Source organism: Rhodofomes roseus (genome assembly GCF_022264815.1).
Source record: "Rhodofomes roseus strain CIRM-BRFM 1785 chromosome Unknown C8Q71scaffold_4, whole genome shotgun sequence".
Classification (NCBI taxonomy): domain Eukaryota; kingdom Fungi; phylum Basidiomycota; class Agaricomycetes; order Polyporales; family Fomitopsidaceae; genus Rhodofomes; species Rhodofomes roseus.
The window spans coordinates 637224-652938 of NW_025952960.1; the positions used below are offsets into that span (position 1 = coordinate 637224).

Below are 15715 nucleotides of genomic sequence, written 5' to 3' on the forward strand. Positions count from 1 at the left end.
GGTATCACTCAACCATGTAGCTCACTGCTGAGGGCCCCATTTGCACACCAAGCACAGAGAATTCCAACTAAATTTGGTTTCTTTCACACTTATCTGATTCATATAACCATATAACATACTCACAGACATTCCATCAGAATATCTGGCTACTATACAGGGCAGAAGGATTTCCCTGTGAGTTGGTGGTTTGCTAGTTGATCTGAGCTCAATAATCATTGCAAAATTAGGGCATGCTTGACAATTGTTGTGGTGTTGCTTCACAACAGTGATAGCTTCTGTGCAAGTCATCTGACTGCATTTGTGTTTGCAGCGCAATATTAAAGATGGCTACTACAATGCTGCTCATGTGATTTCTGATAAAATATTGGTTGAAATGACTGACAATGGCTATATAGTGCTGTACCAATATTGACAAGTTGAAACTTGTCAACAACTTCATGCTGCCCACATTATTGTTGTGGCAACACCTCTATGTCACATCCAATGAAAACCATTGAGTGCTCACTGACTTCACTACAGGGATTCCAGCAGGTATTTGTTGTACCAGGCAAAATGAAGCATACTTACATGTTCGATCAATACTATATAGGTACTACCACCAGAATACATCTCCACATTCCTATTTGGTCCAACCTATGCCTACATCACCACATAAAGGGTCACTCAGCATTGTGTACTTTATGCCAATGTGCATGCCATCACTCAAAATCAAAAAGAAATTAATGGGTAGAGATTCAATGAGAACACTGGCTCAATAGGGGAAGTCACAAATACATGTTCCTGAGGCAGATGGCCTTGGAGCTCATGGAAGGAAACCACATTGTTTTTTCATTAGCAAGTGGCTACATCTGCTGGATGTTTTTAATGTGTATTCTACATTTGTCTATCTTTTCTGTCAGAAATTCACTTGTCATCATTGTATGCTTTCATTTTACTATTACCAAGATATTTGGACACTGACATTTCAATGCTTTGAAGCACTTAACAATGCATATACTATCTGGACTATTGGTGTGACTATTTCCCAATTTCTACTGTGTTCCTCCTCATTCAAGTTATCATAAGATCCTTCCATACTGATATAATTGCTGTTGTATGCTTGGTGAATGATGATTATACAAATCAATTACTGGGTTATAATGGTAGACTTCATTTTGGTAACCACATCACCAAGCATTATCAGGGTTTTCACAACCTCTTACCACGGGAATTGCTGAAACCCCAATTAGGACTTCAATACCGACAGATGGAAGGACCGAGTCTCTGAAGACCATTGACCATCAGTATTGCATCAGGAAAAACCGTGCCTACATAAGGTCTCATCAGAGGTCATCTACAAGACATCTTAGGAACGTATAGGACACAAAAGACATCAAATGTTACATAAGACCAAAACGTGGCACTTAAGACAAGTCCCCATCTTATTGTGTCTTTAATATTATGCATAAGAGCACTAATGTACGCAATGAAGACATCTTGTGTCTTATTCAGTCTTAATTGTGTTGTCATTTTGGTCTTTAGTTGCCCTTATTTCACCTACAATATGTACTTCAGTAGGCGTGCTGAAGTACAGTTATGTACAGAATTAAGTGTGCTGATGTCCACTTATGCACATGTACCAGATCACATCATAAATATTAGCAGTGCGGGTTGTTGTACAACATATACAGACACATAACTACTGGTATAGCACGATCAACAGATAGGCATAGACTCGAGGTCAGACGGCGCCGGGATGACGACCACGGCTGAGACAGGCAAATAGTAGTAGAGGGGGAGTGGGATACGTAGCAGGCACGCACGTCTGATGTGTAGTAGTACAGAGGATGATAGATATAGTAGCTGCAGGATTGTTGTATGAGTAAGTGTAGATAGAGGTGGTATGGGCATAGAAACACTCGCCTTGGAAATGGGCTGATTCTACTGCTCCTGCCACGCGAAACAGACAAAGTTGATGATGTTCACGGCCTTGATGCGACAGGACAACTACAACATCTTGGTGATGTACCTCTCGCAGTGAGATACAAAGAAACCACTGGACACTGACTGACTTACCACTCATTGCCGCCTGCAGTTTCAAGTTCATCGACCTCACGCTCGCTGCTGGAAGTTTGCTCCCCCGAACTCTCCTGGGCCTTCTTCGCGCCGGACTTCGATCGCGACGGACGTGACGGTCCACTCTCTGCGTTCGCTGCATCCTTCGATGATCCAGCTGCAGTCTTGGACGCCGCAGGAGTCTTTGCCTTGCTGTTGAATGACTTGACCGAGTTGATATAGAGTCTACATTAGTGTATGCAACTGGCACTTTGCGTTACTTCAGTTGGCCATTGATAGTCAGAGCCAGTCACTGATGTAGTGAGGAGATCACCAATGGTCACAAATGCTGGCCGGCGTGAAGATATGTTAGCTGAAGACTGTTTCAGTAAATCAGGGTTTTCCTGATCAGTGGGAACACCAAAGGATCACCGAGGAAAGGCTGCACTGATACTTTGGACTTGGCACGGTGAGGACTTGTTCTGTGGGTTCAGACACATCTCAAGTAAGGTACATAGGATAGCCTTGGACTGCTTGTAGTGTGCAAGTTTGATGCCTCGAAAATGTATATAACTGATGAGACAAAAGACTGCAGTAATACATCTCTACTCTTTACTGAAATTCACCTTGTGTGCCGCATGAAGACATGCTTTGCCCCGAGTGCTAAATTAGCCACACTAGCCACTCAACCACTTTCACTGAGTTCTTACTGACGTGCTCTAAGACCTGTGACTGTGAGACCTTACTTAGTACAGTCTTCGCGCTACTAGTAAGGTCTACGTAACTTCAACTGACTTCAAGAGTCGGGTTCATCGGAGAAGGTTCATCCTAACTGATCAATGTTCTAACATTGCTCATCGTCAGCAATACTTCATTACCGACATTTTGGTGATTGCTCAACTGGACTTAGCTATTACCAACACTTCCTTCTTGCTTACTGAGTATTGTATACTTTGGTAATCTTCATAACAAACTCTCAACTTTGTTTACTAATCATCTGTAATGAAGGATTCATTCTCATCTCTATTGCTCTGACTTCAAGTAACTGGTTACTACAATGTACGTATTATACTAACTATAACCCAGACTCCAACAGATTCATGTCCCTATTGACAGGGTGATGAACTATGTAATCAGATGTCTAAAATTGAAGCAGAGATATGACAGACGGGAACTCAAACAGGGCAAAGAATGTAAGAAAATATGTTCATTGACATCATCACTCACACTTGGCAGTTCTCTTATGACATCTGTTTGATCATCAATGGTTGATCGTAACATACATATATGAAAGCCATCAATTTGCTGATTGTACTGTAGCAATCAGTGACTGATAAACACATCATAAGGCAACCTCCCTGTGCTCTAGATATGTCAGGCACACATTTAAATAATGAAACCATATGCCTGAGCCCAAGGGGCATACATATGCAACTTGACTGTTCTGACACCACATTGGCATGCCTATGCACCCTCTAAAATGTGATTTTACATGTGACACCATCATAACTGTTCATGACACCAATCAGCAATAGCATCTGCTGAAATGGAGTGACTACTTGCAATGAATGCTGCTAGATATATGACTGACTCACTTGTGCATTCATTACAATCATGTAATTCATTTTGAATAATACTTGTCAGCTACCATGCACCCAACAGCATCACAGGCACAGATTATAAAATGGACTGAGGACCAAAATTGTGCAATAATCAAAACAGAGGTTAGAGAACATATAAGTGGTGAGGAGTGAGAAATGATTACCAAAGCAATGTTCTAGCCATAGGCAAGGCACTTGAACTCACAATTCTGTGGACCCATGTAGAGTAAATGGTGGATGATGAGCTCAATAGTTGTTGGTACGTAGATGGTACCATGTCTGTAGGGAAGCCTGGATATGTAAGTTCAATCATTGTGAAGGTCATGAAGAAGAATAGTGGGGTTATCAAGGCATGCACAAGTCAGAATCCAGAGTGGGAGATATGTAAGATTGAATGTCTGGAGCTGAGGGGGTAGTATTACAGATGTGACAGTACTAGACATGTTGCCTGCTCGCTCTGAGATTTCAAACTGAAGGGATCATTATGCCAGACATGGCCCACTCCCCAGCAAGTATAAAATAATCAAAGTCGAACGATGCGACCACCATCCAATTGTAGAGGCAAGTGCACCGGCCATTGACCAGCCCGACAAGCACTCACCAGGTTCACCAGAATGGTGTAAGACTCCAGGGCCCGTAGCGGGTCTGCTGAATGTGATTGGCTCCGGTTAACCGACCGACCGGTGCTTCGCTAGCCATAGCACTGCAACAATACAACAGAGACTGTCATGCCAATCCTTCTCCTACACCACCATGCCCAACCTGCACGTCAAACCCATCACAGAAGCCTACATTGCCCGCTACTACTGCTTGATAGAAGTCATCAAGGCTGAGGCCAACATAGAACCCTGTCTGCTGCCAGTAACTCGGAGCGAATGGCTGTCGTGGGCCAACTGTGTTTGTTGGATGCTCGTAGGCCTTCTGTTGTCCACGTTGGCCAGAGATAGGTTCTCACCTGGCTTCTCCAGCATGCTCTCTTCGAGTCCTACTGCAAGGCAATCACCGACAACCCAAACACTGTCCCATCGCCGTACTCCTTCAACGACGTCATCAAAGTCATGATCTACATCAACGAGGTCTTCCAGCGCCACAAGCTGCCTCACGACCCAGTGGGCACACTCTATCTGACCATTGCCTGGTCCGAGGAGTCCGTCCTGCATCGACAGGCTCTTGACGAGCCTCTGGCTCCAGTCTCTTATCAGCTCAACCCGCTGGCTTTGCCGGAGTATTGTCGCTTGCCCGACACCTTCGATCGCTTGGCTAACACTGTCCACCGCCTGAGTGAGGACCAGCAGGAGGTTCGTAGGACCCTCGGGTCGCTCTCTACGAGCATCGCAGGACTGGGAGGGCGCGATAGAGGTATTAACTTCAGCGAGCCTGTTCGAGATGTGGTCGGTAGTAGGGGAGGGTCCAGAGGTCGTGGTCATAGCACCAGACACTACGTTGTATGGGACTTTTGCTAGAGACTGCTTGTTGTAGTCGTAGAATGCTGGCCAATGTTGAGCAACTCCTAAGTCATTGAAGCACGCGTGTGAGCTCGATACCCCACGAATCGGGGTGTAGTTTGGCTGGGAGCGTATCAACACAGAGCATCAAGCCAAGTCAAGGGTGCCACCACTCAGATGTGACTCCTTGGGCATGACTACAGCACTTAGCTCACCATGCTTGATGTCTGTCACACTTTGAGGCTCCCAACAATGGGACTCAAATATCTATGGATTGTCTCACTTTTTAGCTACTGATGAAGTTACTAGGTGTTTTGTAGGTGTTTTGTGTGTAGAATATACTAAGAATCATTGATTCTGCTGGCTACTTCTGCTTTGTGAAGCCTGACAAAAGTTATACTGCCACTTTTGGGCTTCACTTTGAGTGTTATTGTAATAACATATGAAGACCTCGTGAAGACCTCGTGCAATCCTCTCGAAATTCAATTACCAAATACTACTGTACTAGACAAATATCCTAATCAAATCTCTTGCAGGACCATCAAGATCAGGCCAGTGTGAAAAGGAATGCTGGTACACTGTAATGCATGCCACAGTTGGGCCAGCCATCCTATCATGTTCTCCTTGTCATCTTTTAGCTGACATAATCCCCACAACACCAAATTCAGCCTTTTGGGCCTCAATTTTGCCCCTAGTATATAGCCTAGGGTGCACCATCAGCATTTTGGGGGAAACCCCTGGGATAACTGGTTTTAGGACCCTGAGATTAGGTGAACAAATAGTGATTATACAGTGTAATGTAGTGTGATTTTCCACATCTGGTCATGGGCATGCTGCAGCTGGTATTTACCACATATTTGCAAGTACTCACATATTCCCTAATCACAACAAACCTTGTCAGTGACAGACATGAAGGATTCAGGAGCAAGTCTAAGGGTTCATGCCAGCCATATTGCCAGATCATATGGACAATCTCGGACACACGCACCGTAAGGAAACTGCCAATAAACATATTCCAGAGCCTCACTTGCATCAATGCACCTGAGACCCAGTCCGTCTGTGTAGAGAAGCCGTAACGTACAGTCCAGCAACAGCAACACATCGCGCTACAGAGAAAGCTGTGTGAGTCATGTCTCAGACCTTGTAGCGCCGGCCCGTTTTCGTGAAGAATGTTTGCAAAACATATACTTGCAGCCTATAGGGAATGTGAGTGACTGAGACAATAGGTACAGAGTATGTGAGACCGTACACAGCCATCCCAATGATCCCCAGACATTCGAGAACTGCGTACCAGAATAGTCGGCTAAGGCGAGATTTTCAGTGCACGCGCGCGAAAAGAGATGAGACGGACGTACTGTTGTGTTGAGCGGACTGTGTCGAATCCTCGGTTTTCTCGTGTGTGGAAGCTAGAAGGGCGCATGGTATCAGGACGCCGCCGTCCATATCCGACACCTCTGCAACTAGACACTCACTACTTCTGCGTCCTCTTGATATTCTGCAACATCCCGTTCAGCTTGAATATGCTCTCCTCCAGCGCGCTCGTATGCTCCGAGATCTGGCCGGGCTTCGCAGGGGGTTCGCGGCGGGGCTCGCTCTCGACCATGATGTCGAAGTCGATGAGCTTCTCGGTGAGGGTGGACATGTCGTTCTCGAAGCAGAAAGAGTACTCGCCGACGTGGTTTGCGGTGAGAACGTAGTCGCCCTGCCGCTCGCGCACGCCGTCGAGAAGGACCTTCTCGTTTGGGTCTTTCACCTCGTAGTCGATGTCGAACGATCCGCCAGCTTGCACCTGTTCGCGGTGAGGCCCCATTCAGAGAGTAGTAGATACTGCTTACTGCAAAGTAGAACTACATAGGGTCGTTCGTTTAGCGACTGACGGCCGTACGGAGCACGGCGACCACTTACGCCGATCTTCTCTCCTGCCTTGTCCACGTCCGCATAGAAGCAGAGCCGCTCGTTCGCGCCAATGGCTGTCGTGAGTGCCGATGCATGTACCGTGCCAATGAACTGGAGGAGAGCGAAGAAAGCGAATAAAGATGCGAGTCGGACGGCCATGGCCAGGAGTGCGCACCGCGCGAGTGTACTCAACGTCGCGAGGACACGTCCTGCCACAACACTCAGTGCATTACGTAAGCTTACAGGCTGGTGTCCGAGGGCTGATGAGCGGTGGCGGGGGGCAGGGCGCACGCGCGTACCGCGACAGACGCGTCACCTCCAAGTCGAGCGCGTCCAGGCTGCACCTGCGCATCTCTCCCTTCCCTCTCTCCCTCTCCGCTACTCTCCCTGCACGGCGCGCGACGACACGCAATGGCCACCGCATCCGCCTACCGCTCGCCAGGGTTCGACTTTTCCAACGAAATACGGTGAGCTGCGCTGCGCTTCCCGCCTCGAGCTGCCTATTCACGGCGCACGCACGCACAGAAACAACTTCCTCTCCGAGCGGGGCGTCCCGCTCCCAAAGGCGACGAGCACAGGCACAACCATCGTAGGGTGTCTCTTCAAGGACGGCATCGTGCTCGGTGCGGATACGAGGGCGACGGAGGGCCCGATCGTCGCGGACAAGAACTGCGAGAAGGTGCGCCCGCTCTGCCCGTCCTAGCGTTCTCCCGAGGCTCACTGGGCCGTGCGTTCCACAGATCCACTTCATTACAGACTCGATCCGGTGCTGTGGAGCAGGTACAGCAGCAGACACAGAGTTCACGACCGCCATGATCTCCTCCAACATGGAGCTGCACGCGCTATCCACCGGGCGCAAACCCAGAGTAGTTACCGCAATGACGATGCTCAAACAGTATCTCTTCCGGTGCGTCTCCCGCTTATCGCAATGTTTGTTCCCAAGAGACTCACGAGAATCCGGGACAGACACCAAGGGCAAGTCGGTGCAGCGCTCGTCCTGGGCGGCGTCGACGCGACGGGCCCGCACCTCTTCACCATCCACCCACACGGCTCTACAGACAAGCTCCCCTACGTGACCATGGGCTCCGGCAGTCTCGCCGCCATGGCCGTCTTCGAGGCCGGCTGGCGGCCAAACATGGAGGTGCGTCCGCCACCCTCCTCGTCTACAGCACAGCGATGCTCACCGACTGCACAGCGCGCGGAGGCACTCGACCTCGTCACGACCGCCGTCTCCGCCGGTATCTTCAACGACCTCGGCTCGGGCTCGAACGTCGATGCATGCGTGATCACCGCCTCGCACACGGAGATGCTCCGCAACTATGTCAAGCCCAACGAGCGCGTCCAGAAGGAGCGCAGCTACGGCTTCCGCCGCGGCACTACCGCCTGGAAGTCCGAGAGCATCCGCCAGATGGTCGTTGAGGAGGACATCACGTTCATTGCTCCTGAGGCGATGGATACGAGCTGAGCAGCACGCGCTGGTGTGTAGGATTACTGGTACAGAGTGAATTCCATTGGTTCCTGTGCGCCTGTGCGCGGGGCGTATAGTACGATGGTACAACGGGATGCATGTGGGAGACTAGGATCAAGACCACGAAGGTCGAGACTTATGCTGTATGTATGCCAAGATGCCATAAGATAATGCAAAGAAAAAAATGATGCAAAGGTGAGATAAAGGAATGAAGGGAATGTCCGTCAAGCGGCCCGGTTAAATAGAAAGTGAAAAGGGGGAAGCCCTATCATGGCCGTTTCGCCTCTGCCGGCGAGACGACCGCAACGAGCACCGAGATGTCTGCGAGGCGCCATCAGTACCTAGAACCAAAGAGTCACATTTAACAAGCGACGACTCACCATCTGGCTTGCCACCATGGAACGACCTCCCCAACTCACGCGCTCTTCGCGCAAACGGCACCTCCAGCTCGGGGTCACACACGCCCTTGCCCTCTCTCCTCTCCGCGGCCCGGCGTGCCCGCGAGCACAGCGCCTCACTGAGCATCGCCGCGAGTGTGCTCCGGCCGAGGACGCCCTGTGCGGGCGCGGGTGTGGACCAAGAGCCGTCGGCGAGGAACGGGCGGCGGAAGCGGATGACCTCGTCGAGCACATCCTCGTCCCAGAGGTTGTCCGAAAGGCCGTCGCTCGCGAGGATGAGGATATCGTCCGCCTGCACGGGAATCCGGAACACCTGCGCGTCACGCGGGCGCGTGGGCGAGGCAGGGCCGAGTTGCACGGGGGTGTTAAACTGCAAGCCTGTTGAGTGGGGCATCAAGATAGTGGGCGCGGGAGACTTACGTTCCACCACATCTCCTCGGTGCGCCAAACAATATCCTCGCCGCGGATGAGCATGCCCATGCAGTCGCCGAGGTGCGCGATGGTCAGCATCGCGCCGCGCTCGGAGACGGCGGGGCCCTGGCTCGAGGGCCGGGGGCTCGGGCCGAAAAGCTGTAGGGGGCGGGCCTGCTTTGCGCGTGTCCGCGGGTGTTCGAGCACAGCGACGAGAGCGGTGGACGACCCCTCTACCAGGGGCCGCTTCGGCGAGGGCGAGCGTGCCTGTCGTGCGGGTGAGGGTGACGAAGTAGGTGACGATGCCTGTGCATCGTCGGCCTTGCTTGTGCTGCGCGGTGACGAGTCTGCGGTGGCGTCGGACGCCTTTTCGGTGGGTGTATGCGGGGCCTCTCCGACATGATCCTCCATGGTCTTCTGGAATGCTTTCTCGAGAATCATGAGCACATCTAGACCGTCCTCTAGGTCCTCTAACGAGTCCTCTAACTCTGCCATGAGATCAGCAGAGTCTGAGTCTATGCTAAGTGCAGCTAGTCTGGACAAGCGATCATGAGATCGCTTATCGCGGAAGTGACGCAATGGCGGGACGTACTCCGACTCTGGCGCGTCCGACGGCGGGTGGGAGTCTGCGGTGGTGGCAGCCTCGACCCCCTCGGAGCAGTAGTGCATGAGCCTGCGTGCAAAGAGGGCGCTCGGCGAGGGCTCAGCGTGACCTGCGTGCGGCGTTAGTGGTGAGGCGGGTTGCGGACAAAGGCGGGCAGAAGGGAGGGCGACGCACCTGTGCGGCGATGCTTGGACCAGCCACCGACGCCGTCTGCGACGCCCATGGCGTTGTCGCGGACGAAATAGGCATCCTCTCCCACCTGGACGGCTCGGCCGAGAGAGCCCGTACGGTCGGACGGCGGGAAAGCGTCCTCGAAAGCGAACCTGCCGTTGCCGTCTCGCCCAGCGATGGACGCCCCGTGAGAACGCTTAGGGATGCCATAGGCCCCGACGTCGAGGTGGTAGCGTGTGCGCTGCCTCTTTGCGGCGGGCTCGGACCTAATGTCGGCAGAATGCGCGGGGGCGTAGGCAAAGGCGGGTGGAAACGAGGAGTAGGGGAAGAGGGGCTTGATGTGGGGAGGTGAGTGGGAGAACTCTGACTGGCCGGAGGTGAGGGCGAGGGAGTAGGGAGGGGGGCCGGTGCCGTGCGTCTGGGACTGGGCATGGCCGATCTCCTGCGAGTAGGGCGACTCTGTGTGGCCCTCGAGCTCGGCCTTGACCTCCGCGGCGAGGCGGGAGACGACGAGGTTGGGGTTGGATGGCCGCGAGCTGGGCGGGGGCGGGGGCGGGGAGTCGAAGAAGGGCAGCGAGCCGGTGTACAGCGAACGGGACGCGGAGTTCGAGCGCACGCGCGACGACGCCGACGACGCCGCGACGGGGGCGACGGGGCGGGGGAGGGCGGCGTAGATGCGCGGGTGGATGGGCTTCATCGCGTGCCCGTGGGGGGCGGCGAGGCGGGGGACGAGGAGGAGGAGGAGGCGGGGAGATGAAGTATCCGCCAGGCGCGGGCGTCCCACTGCCAGTGCCCGGCGGTTGCCGCCCGTACCCCGGCCCCGTCCCGTGTCCCTCCGACCCAATCACATGCTCCCCATTCTCCCCCAAGCACTGTCACGCTCGCGCTACGTCACACCAGTCACTCACAGTCACCCAGCGACGCGCTTCGTTCTTGCATCTGCCACCGACGCGCACGACCACCGCCGTCGCCGCCGCCTCCGATGTGGGTCCTCGCTGGACCGTTCGACTGCGACGAGCACAAGATCCCCACCTCCACGAGTGAGTGGCCGCCGTACGTGTAGCCACCCGCTGCTGAACTGCACCCCAGAACAGAAACTTCTCAAGGCTGGCGTCAAATACAGCCTCGGCCGCAAGGACGACACGGCAAACCTCGTCATCCAGCAGAAGAAGATCTCTCGCCGCGACCATTTCATCTTCGAGGTTGTCTACGAGCGCGACGTAGACCCGGTCAGTCCTCACGCTGTCCGCTCCGGGCCACCCCGTGCTGACTCACTCCCCAGACAAATCCTGCGCAACACCCCAAGCTGACCGTCGTCTACCCCGCCACAGAAGGCAAGAAGGCCGTCTCCCGCAAGGTCATACGCAAAGTCGGTCCCAATCCGGCACTGAACCCAGGCGAGATCCTCTACCTGGAGGACGCCGATATCGTACAGGCAGCTCTGGACATCCATATAACGTGAGTGTGCGACGCCTGCCATGTCTCCTGACCGTCTGACACTTCGTTCTCAGCGTACAGTGGATTCCAGTAGCCTGCCTATTACCTCCCACCCGTGGCGCTCCTCTGCCGGACCCCTCGACGTACGCCCCGCTAGGTAAGTACGTTGCTACAGAACCCCTATCACTGGTGGGGACCCCGCTTTCCCAGTCCAGAGCTCCTCAGGCACCTTCTGTGCGTCGATTGGATGGTGATCATGAAGCTGCTTTCGAAGAACAACTCGCAAAACGTCCTGCGCATCCCGTCCAGAAGTACATGCATAGTTCTGCCGGACAGGCTTACCTTGATTATCAGGTAGAACTATCCGTTCTACCCTTGTTGCGCGACGACGACGCGGGTCGTTCGCATTCCTATGTTGTACCTCGCTCGCCACGCAACCTCGTTGACCCTGACTCTCGCTGCCCAATGATCCCGTCGTCTAGTCATCCGAGCGCCGTCCGATACTGATCCGGCAACCCGAGATTTGGGCATTCTTGTCCGGACGCAGATGTTCGATCGCCAGGCCTCTACGAGTCCTGCGCGGCGCTGTCCGGACTGTCCGGACTGTGCATAGGGGTGCTTCGATGTCTGGATTGGAATCCGGGCCTTGTCAGCCATGCGGCCCATGGCGAATGTTCAATGGCGCGCAGACGGGGTGATTATTGACCATGCCAACGCTCGTCCTCGTCGCGCGCAGCGCGCTATGATTGCTCGGCATTCGACATCAGGACCTTGTAGGGGAGTCACGACGCCGACCTCGCGCGTGCAGCGGTTCGAGGCATCGGACAGGATCAGGCCCCGCGTGGCTGGAGGGACCGTGTCCGAACGTTGTGACACAGGCCTCCCGCCACACGAGCGTCCATTTTGTCCGGACGGCATCAGGCATACCCCTCCTCAAATGGCCGGATTACTCAGGCCTCTCCCCCAATTAATAGGGCTCATATTGCTACGTGCAAGTTCTCACGTCACGCCCACAGGCATTTGCATCCGCCCAACGCCGCACCCCGACGTCACCCACCACGTCTCTCCGACCATAACCCTCTCGCCCGAACTCGCGCTCTCCCTGCTCTCTGTCGCCACCATCGTCACTCCCGAATGGCTCGCCGACCTCCTCAAGGCCGGCCGCGCCGAACCCGGCAAGCCGTGCGCGCTCGAGCAGACCTTCCTCCTGCCGCCCGTTGAGAAGTACCGTCCCCCGTTCTCCCAGACGCTTCCGCCCGCGCTCAAGCAGTTCATGAAGTGGGCGCCGAACGAGGGCCGCGCGGGCCTGTTCAGGGGCTGCCGGTTCATCTTTGTGGGAGAGAAGGGGAGGGAGGTGCAGGAAGCGATGCGCGAGTTGGTGAAGCGCGGCGAGGGCGAGTACGAGTGCTATGCAGTAGAGGGCGGTAGGGCGGGCTTGAGGAAGGTGCTGTCGAAGGGGAGAGCGAAGGGGAGGATATTGGTCTTGGTGGGCGAAGAGGATGCGCTAGTGCCTGCTGTCGGCAAGGATGGGTGGCAGGAACTTGTCGACGAGGCTAACAGGTGCGTTCCTATCCACTCTTGATGGATCACTCGCCTGAGCCGTCGCAGCTTCGAGGTCAACTTCATTAGTCGCGAGAGGATCCTCGAAGCCGTCGTAGAGACTGACACTTCGCTACTCAACTCAGACTCGGTATCCGACGAAGGTGCGCAGTTACGTGACATCTCCACGCTAACTTTACTAACTCTGTCGGATCCGCGCCAGAAGCCCTCTCCCCGCTGCCAGACGTGGTACCTAATACGCATCCAGACGAGCCTTCCATACCTCCACCGACTCACACACCTGCAGCAGAGTCTCAGGAGTCCCAGCCGGCACGGAGTAGGTTACGCCGGCGCGCGGCCTCGGGTGCCTCGTCTCGCGCGCCGTCACCGCCGCCTCCTGCCCCGTCCCAGCCTTCCCCTGCAGCAGAGGAGCCGGCAGAGCCGCCAAAGAAAAGGGTGTGTACTGTTTGCATTCTGATCATTACGGCGCTGATGAGAATGCCAGGGGTTGATTCGTAGAGCTGGCCGCTCGAGGACCACCGCTGTCGATGACACCTCGATGGACCTCGACGGCGATGGCACGCCCGCACCGACTTCACAGTCTGCACGGCAAACGCCCGAACCGACGCGCGCACCCAGCATCGGTCCGGTAAGCCCACCTGTCGCCTCTCCGACGGTCCTTGCTAACCTCAGTGTTACGTCAGGAGCCTACACCAGCGCGCAGCCGTCTCAAGCGCCGCGCAGGGACGCTGGCCGCGAAGTCGGACATCATCGACCTGACGTCGGAGGCGCCTGCGGCCGAGGCGGACGAGCCCCCGCTGAAGAAGTTCCGGGCGCTGTTCGAGCAGAGCGACCCTGAGCGCGTGGGGGAGTCCGGCAGCCTGGAGACGCAGATGACGACGCAGGCAGAGAGCGTGACGGAGAGCGAGGTAGTCGCGACGCAGTCTGGCGTGGGGGCGCGGGCGCGGAGGGCGGGGCTGACGCAGCTCGCGGTGGTGGCGGAGGAGGAGGAAGAGAGCACGAGCGGCATCACGCCTGGTCCGGGGACGAGCATCGGGAGCCAAAGTCAGGGCCTGAAGAGGAAAAACCGCGGCGCGGATGAGGACGCGGCAATGGAGGATGCTTCTGGGCCAACGAGTAAGCGGCGTGCGGTTGAGGGTATGGACGCGGTGCAGCCGTCACAGGCAGGAGCTGCCGCCAAGCCCCCTTCGCGTGCCACATCCAAGCCTCCGTCGAAGAGCCAGAAGACCGAGAAGACGTCCGGCGCAGCCCCAGGCAAGCCGGACACGGACGAGGCGTTCCTCAAGGCGGTCGCCTCTACGAAGAAGGGCAAGCGCACGGAGGACACGTTCGATCGCGAGTTCAACAACCTGCGCATATCAAAGCCGGAGCTGGAGAAGGCGCAGGAGCGCGACGCGTGGGCGGTGCTGGACGATTTCGGGGACGATAGGGATCTACGGGGCAATTTTATGGTGATCGTGGAGATGCAGGTGCCCGATAAGCCACGAAGGCTGGCTTTGGTGAGAGGTGACGAAGGCAGGACGGACTGGGCGGGCAGGCCGGATTTCAAGAAGTTCAAGAAGGTATGTGGTGTATGCGGGAGCGATCAGTTGCGTTCACTGATGCCTCGTGCACAGAAATCGGCTGCGAGTAGGCGGCCCGCCGTGGAGCTCTACGCCGAGGACGACAATGAATATGACATGGGCTCACGTATGTTGACTTTGATTTAACGTGACGTCTGAATGCTAAATGGTCTACAGAATTGTGGAAAGGTTCTCAGGCACGGTCACAGTTGACGTCGCAAATGCAATCACAATCTCAGGAGGATCGCAAGCCAGAGTCAACCCAGAAACGAAAACAGAAGACCCAGACCCAGACGCAAAGGACTCAGAGCAGCAAAGCAAAAGCGAAGGCTGTGGTCCTCGACGACTCTGATGACGACCTCATGCCACCGCCACCCACTCAGCCCGCAAAGTCCCAAAGGAAAGCACCGAGCCGCGGTGGCTCCGCCCAGCCTCGGGGGAAAACTCAGAAGACGCAGCCGCTGTTCATCGAGTCTGACGAAGAGGCCGCGGGACCGACATCACAGACTATGGCAGACTACGATGACGGTCTCAGTCCAATCGGAGAAACTGATGACATGGATGACGACGACGAATCTACGCTACGCTCGAGCCGTCGGGGGACGCAGACCCGTACTACTCGCAATGCTAGAAAGGCTGGTGCATCGAAGAAATCAGCGCCTGTGGTATTGGATGATGATTCGGACGATGAAGCTGCATTCGTAGGGCTCGCAGCGCGGAGAAAGACACGAAAGAAATAGGGACTCTCGCTTCAATTGTACGTGGGTCAATGCACAATACTAATGCTCTGATGATTTCGATTGCAATATGCATATGCACCTCGAGCGCGGCTGCAGGCTCTGATATCAGAGGACGCGCCATTTTGTCGGACTCACTTCGACGCCTGGTGAGGTCGTTTCTCTACTGACACAGGTACCGAAATCACGTACAGTAATGCACAGCCCTCAGAACGTGCGCTATTGGTACGTGTGTGCTGAGTCTGACCTCGATAAAGTGAACCTGAATAGAAAGCTGAGCGACATTCGTACAGAATGCGCGCCCGATAAGGAATTGCGCTCGCGATGCATGCTATAAGTATGTAGCTTAGCATGAGCCGCCGCCTGATCTCGCAAGTGTCTTTCCCAACTT

The 15715-nt window shown here is 54.7% G+C and overlaps 5 protein-coding genes across 5 annotated transcripts; 3 read left to right on the plus strand and 2 right to left on the minus strand.

Annotated features, from left to right (window-relative positions):
- Positions 1 to 4388: 4388 nt before the first annotated feature.
- C8Q71DRAFT_854594 (uncharacterized protein) lies at positions 4389 to 5098 on the plus strand (the record flags this gene model as incomplete). Its single annotated transcript, XM_047927074.1, has 2 exons — positions 4389 to 4547; positions 4604 to 5098. 2 exons carry the CDS (start codon positions 4389 to 4391, stop codon positions 5096 to 5098), a joined length of 654 nt encoding a protein of 217 aa, XP_047782189.1.
- A 716-nt stretch (positions 5099 to 5814) lies between these two features.
- Positions 5815 to 7253, minus strand: C8Q71DRAFT_740884 (emp24/gp25L/p24 family/GOLD-domain-containing protein). Its single transcript, XM_047922787.1, has 6 exons — positions 6986 to 7253; positions 6916 to 6927; positions 6553 to 6869; positions 6436 to 6486; positions 6330 to 6383; positions 5815 to 6275 (listed from the first exon to the last, which is right to left on the minus strand). Exons 1-6 carry the CDS (start codon positions 7133 to 7135, stop codon positions 6215 to 6217), a joined length of 645 nt encoding a protein of 214 aa, XP_047782190.1. The 5' UTR covers positions 7136 to 7253; the 3' UTR covers positions 5815 to 6214.
- A 134-nt stretch (positions 7254 to 7387) lies between these two features.
- C8Q71DRAFT_702205 (20S proteasome subunit) lies at positions 7388 to 8441 on the plus strand (the record flags this gene model as incomplete). The annotated part of the gene is made up of 5 exons (XM_047920235.1): positions 7388 to 7443; positions 7502 to 7655; positions 7717 to 7883; positions 7943 to 8117; positions 8172 to 8441. The coding sequence occupies 5 exons, from the start codon at positions 7388 to 7390 to the stop codon at positions 8439 to 8441; spliced, it is 822 nt and encodes a 273-aa protein (XP_047782191.1).
- Positions 8442 to 8576: 135 nt separating this feature from the next.
- Positions 8577 to 10770, minus strand: C8Q71DRAFT_420716 (phosphatase 2C-like domain-containing protein). The gene is made up of 5 exons (XM_047918447.1): positions 10032 to 10770; positions 9846 to 9966; positions 9263 to 9788; positions 8825 to 9212; positions 8577 to 8765 (listed from the first exon to the last, which is right to left on the minus strand). The coding sequence occupies exons 1-5, from the start codon at positions 10723 to 10725 to the stop codon at positions 8713 to 8715; spliced, it is 1782 nt and encodes a 593-aa protein (XP_047782192.1). The 5' UTR covers positions 10726 to 10770; the 3' UTR covers positions 8577 to 8712.
- Positions 10771 to 10973: 203 nt separating this feature from the next.
- Positions 10974 to 15393, plus strand: C8Q71DRAFT_420796 (uncharacterized protein). The gene is made up of 11 exons (XM_047918448.1): positions 10974 to 11068; positions 11118 to 11257; positions 11311 to 11486; positions 11540 to 11622; positions 12482 to 13025; positions 13074 to 13168; positions 13231 to 13460; positions 13510 to 13653; positions 13709 to 14587; positions 14642 to 14714; positions 14765 to 15393. The coding sequence occupies exons 1-11, from the start codon at positions 11011 to 11013 to the stop codon at positions 15325 to 15327; spliced, it is 2985 nt and encodes a 994-aa protein (XP_047782193.1). The 5' UTR covers positions 10974 to 11010; the 3' UTR covers positions 15328 to 15393.
- Positions 15394 to 15715: the final 322 nt, after the last annotated feature.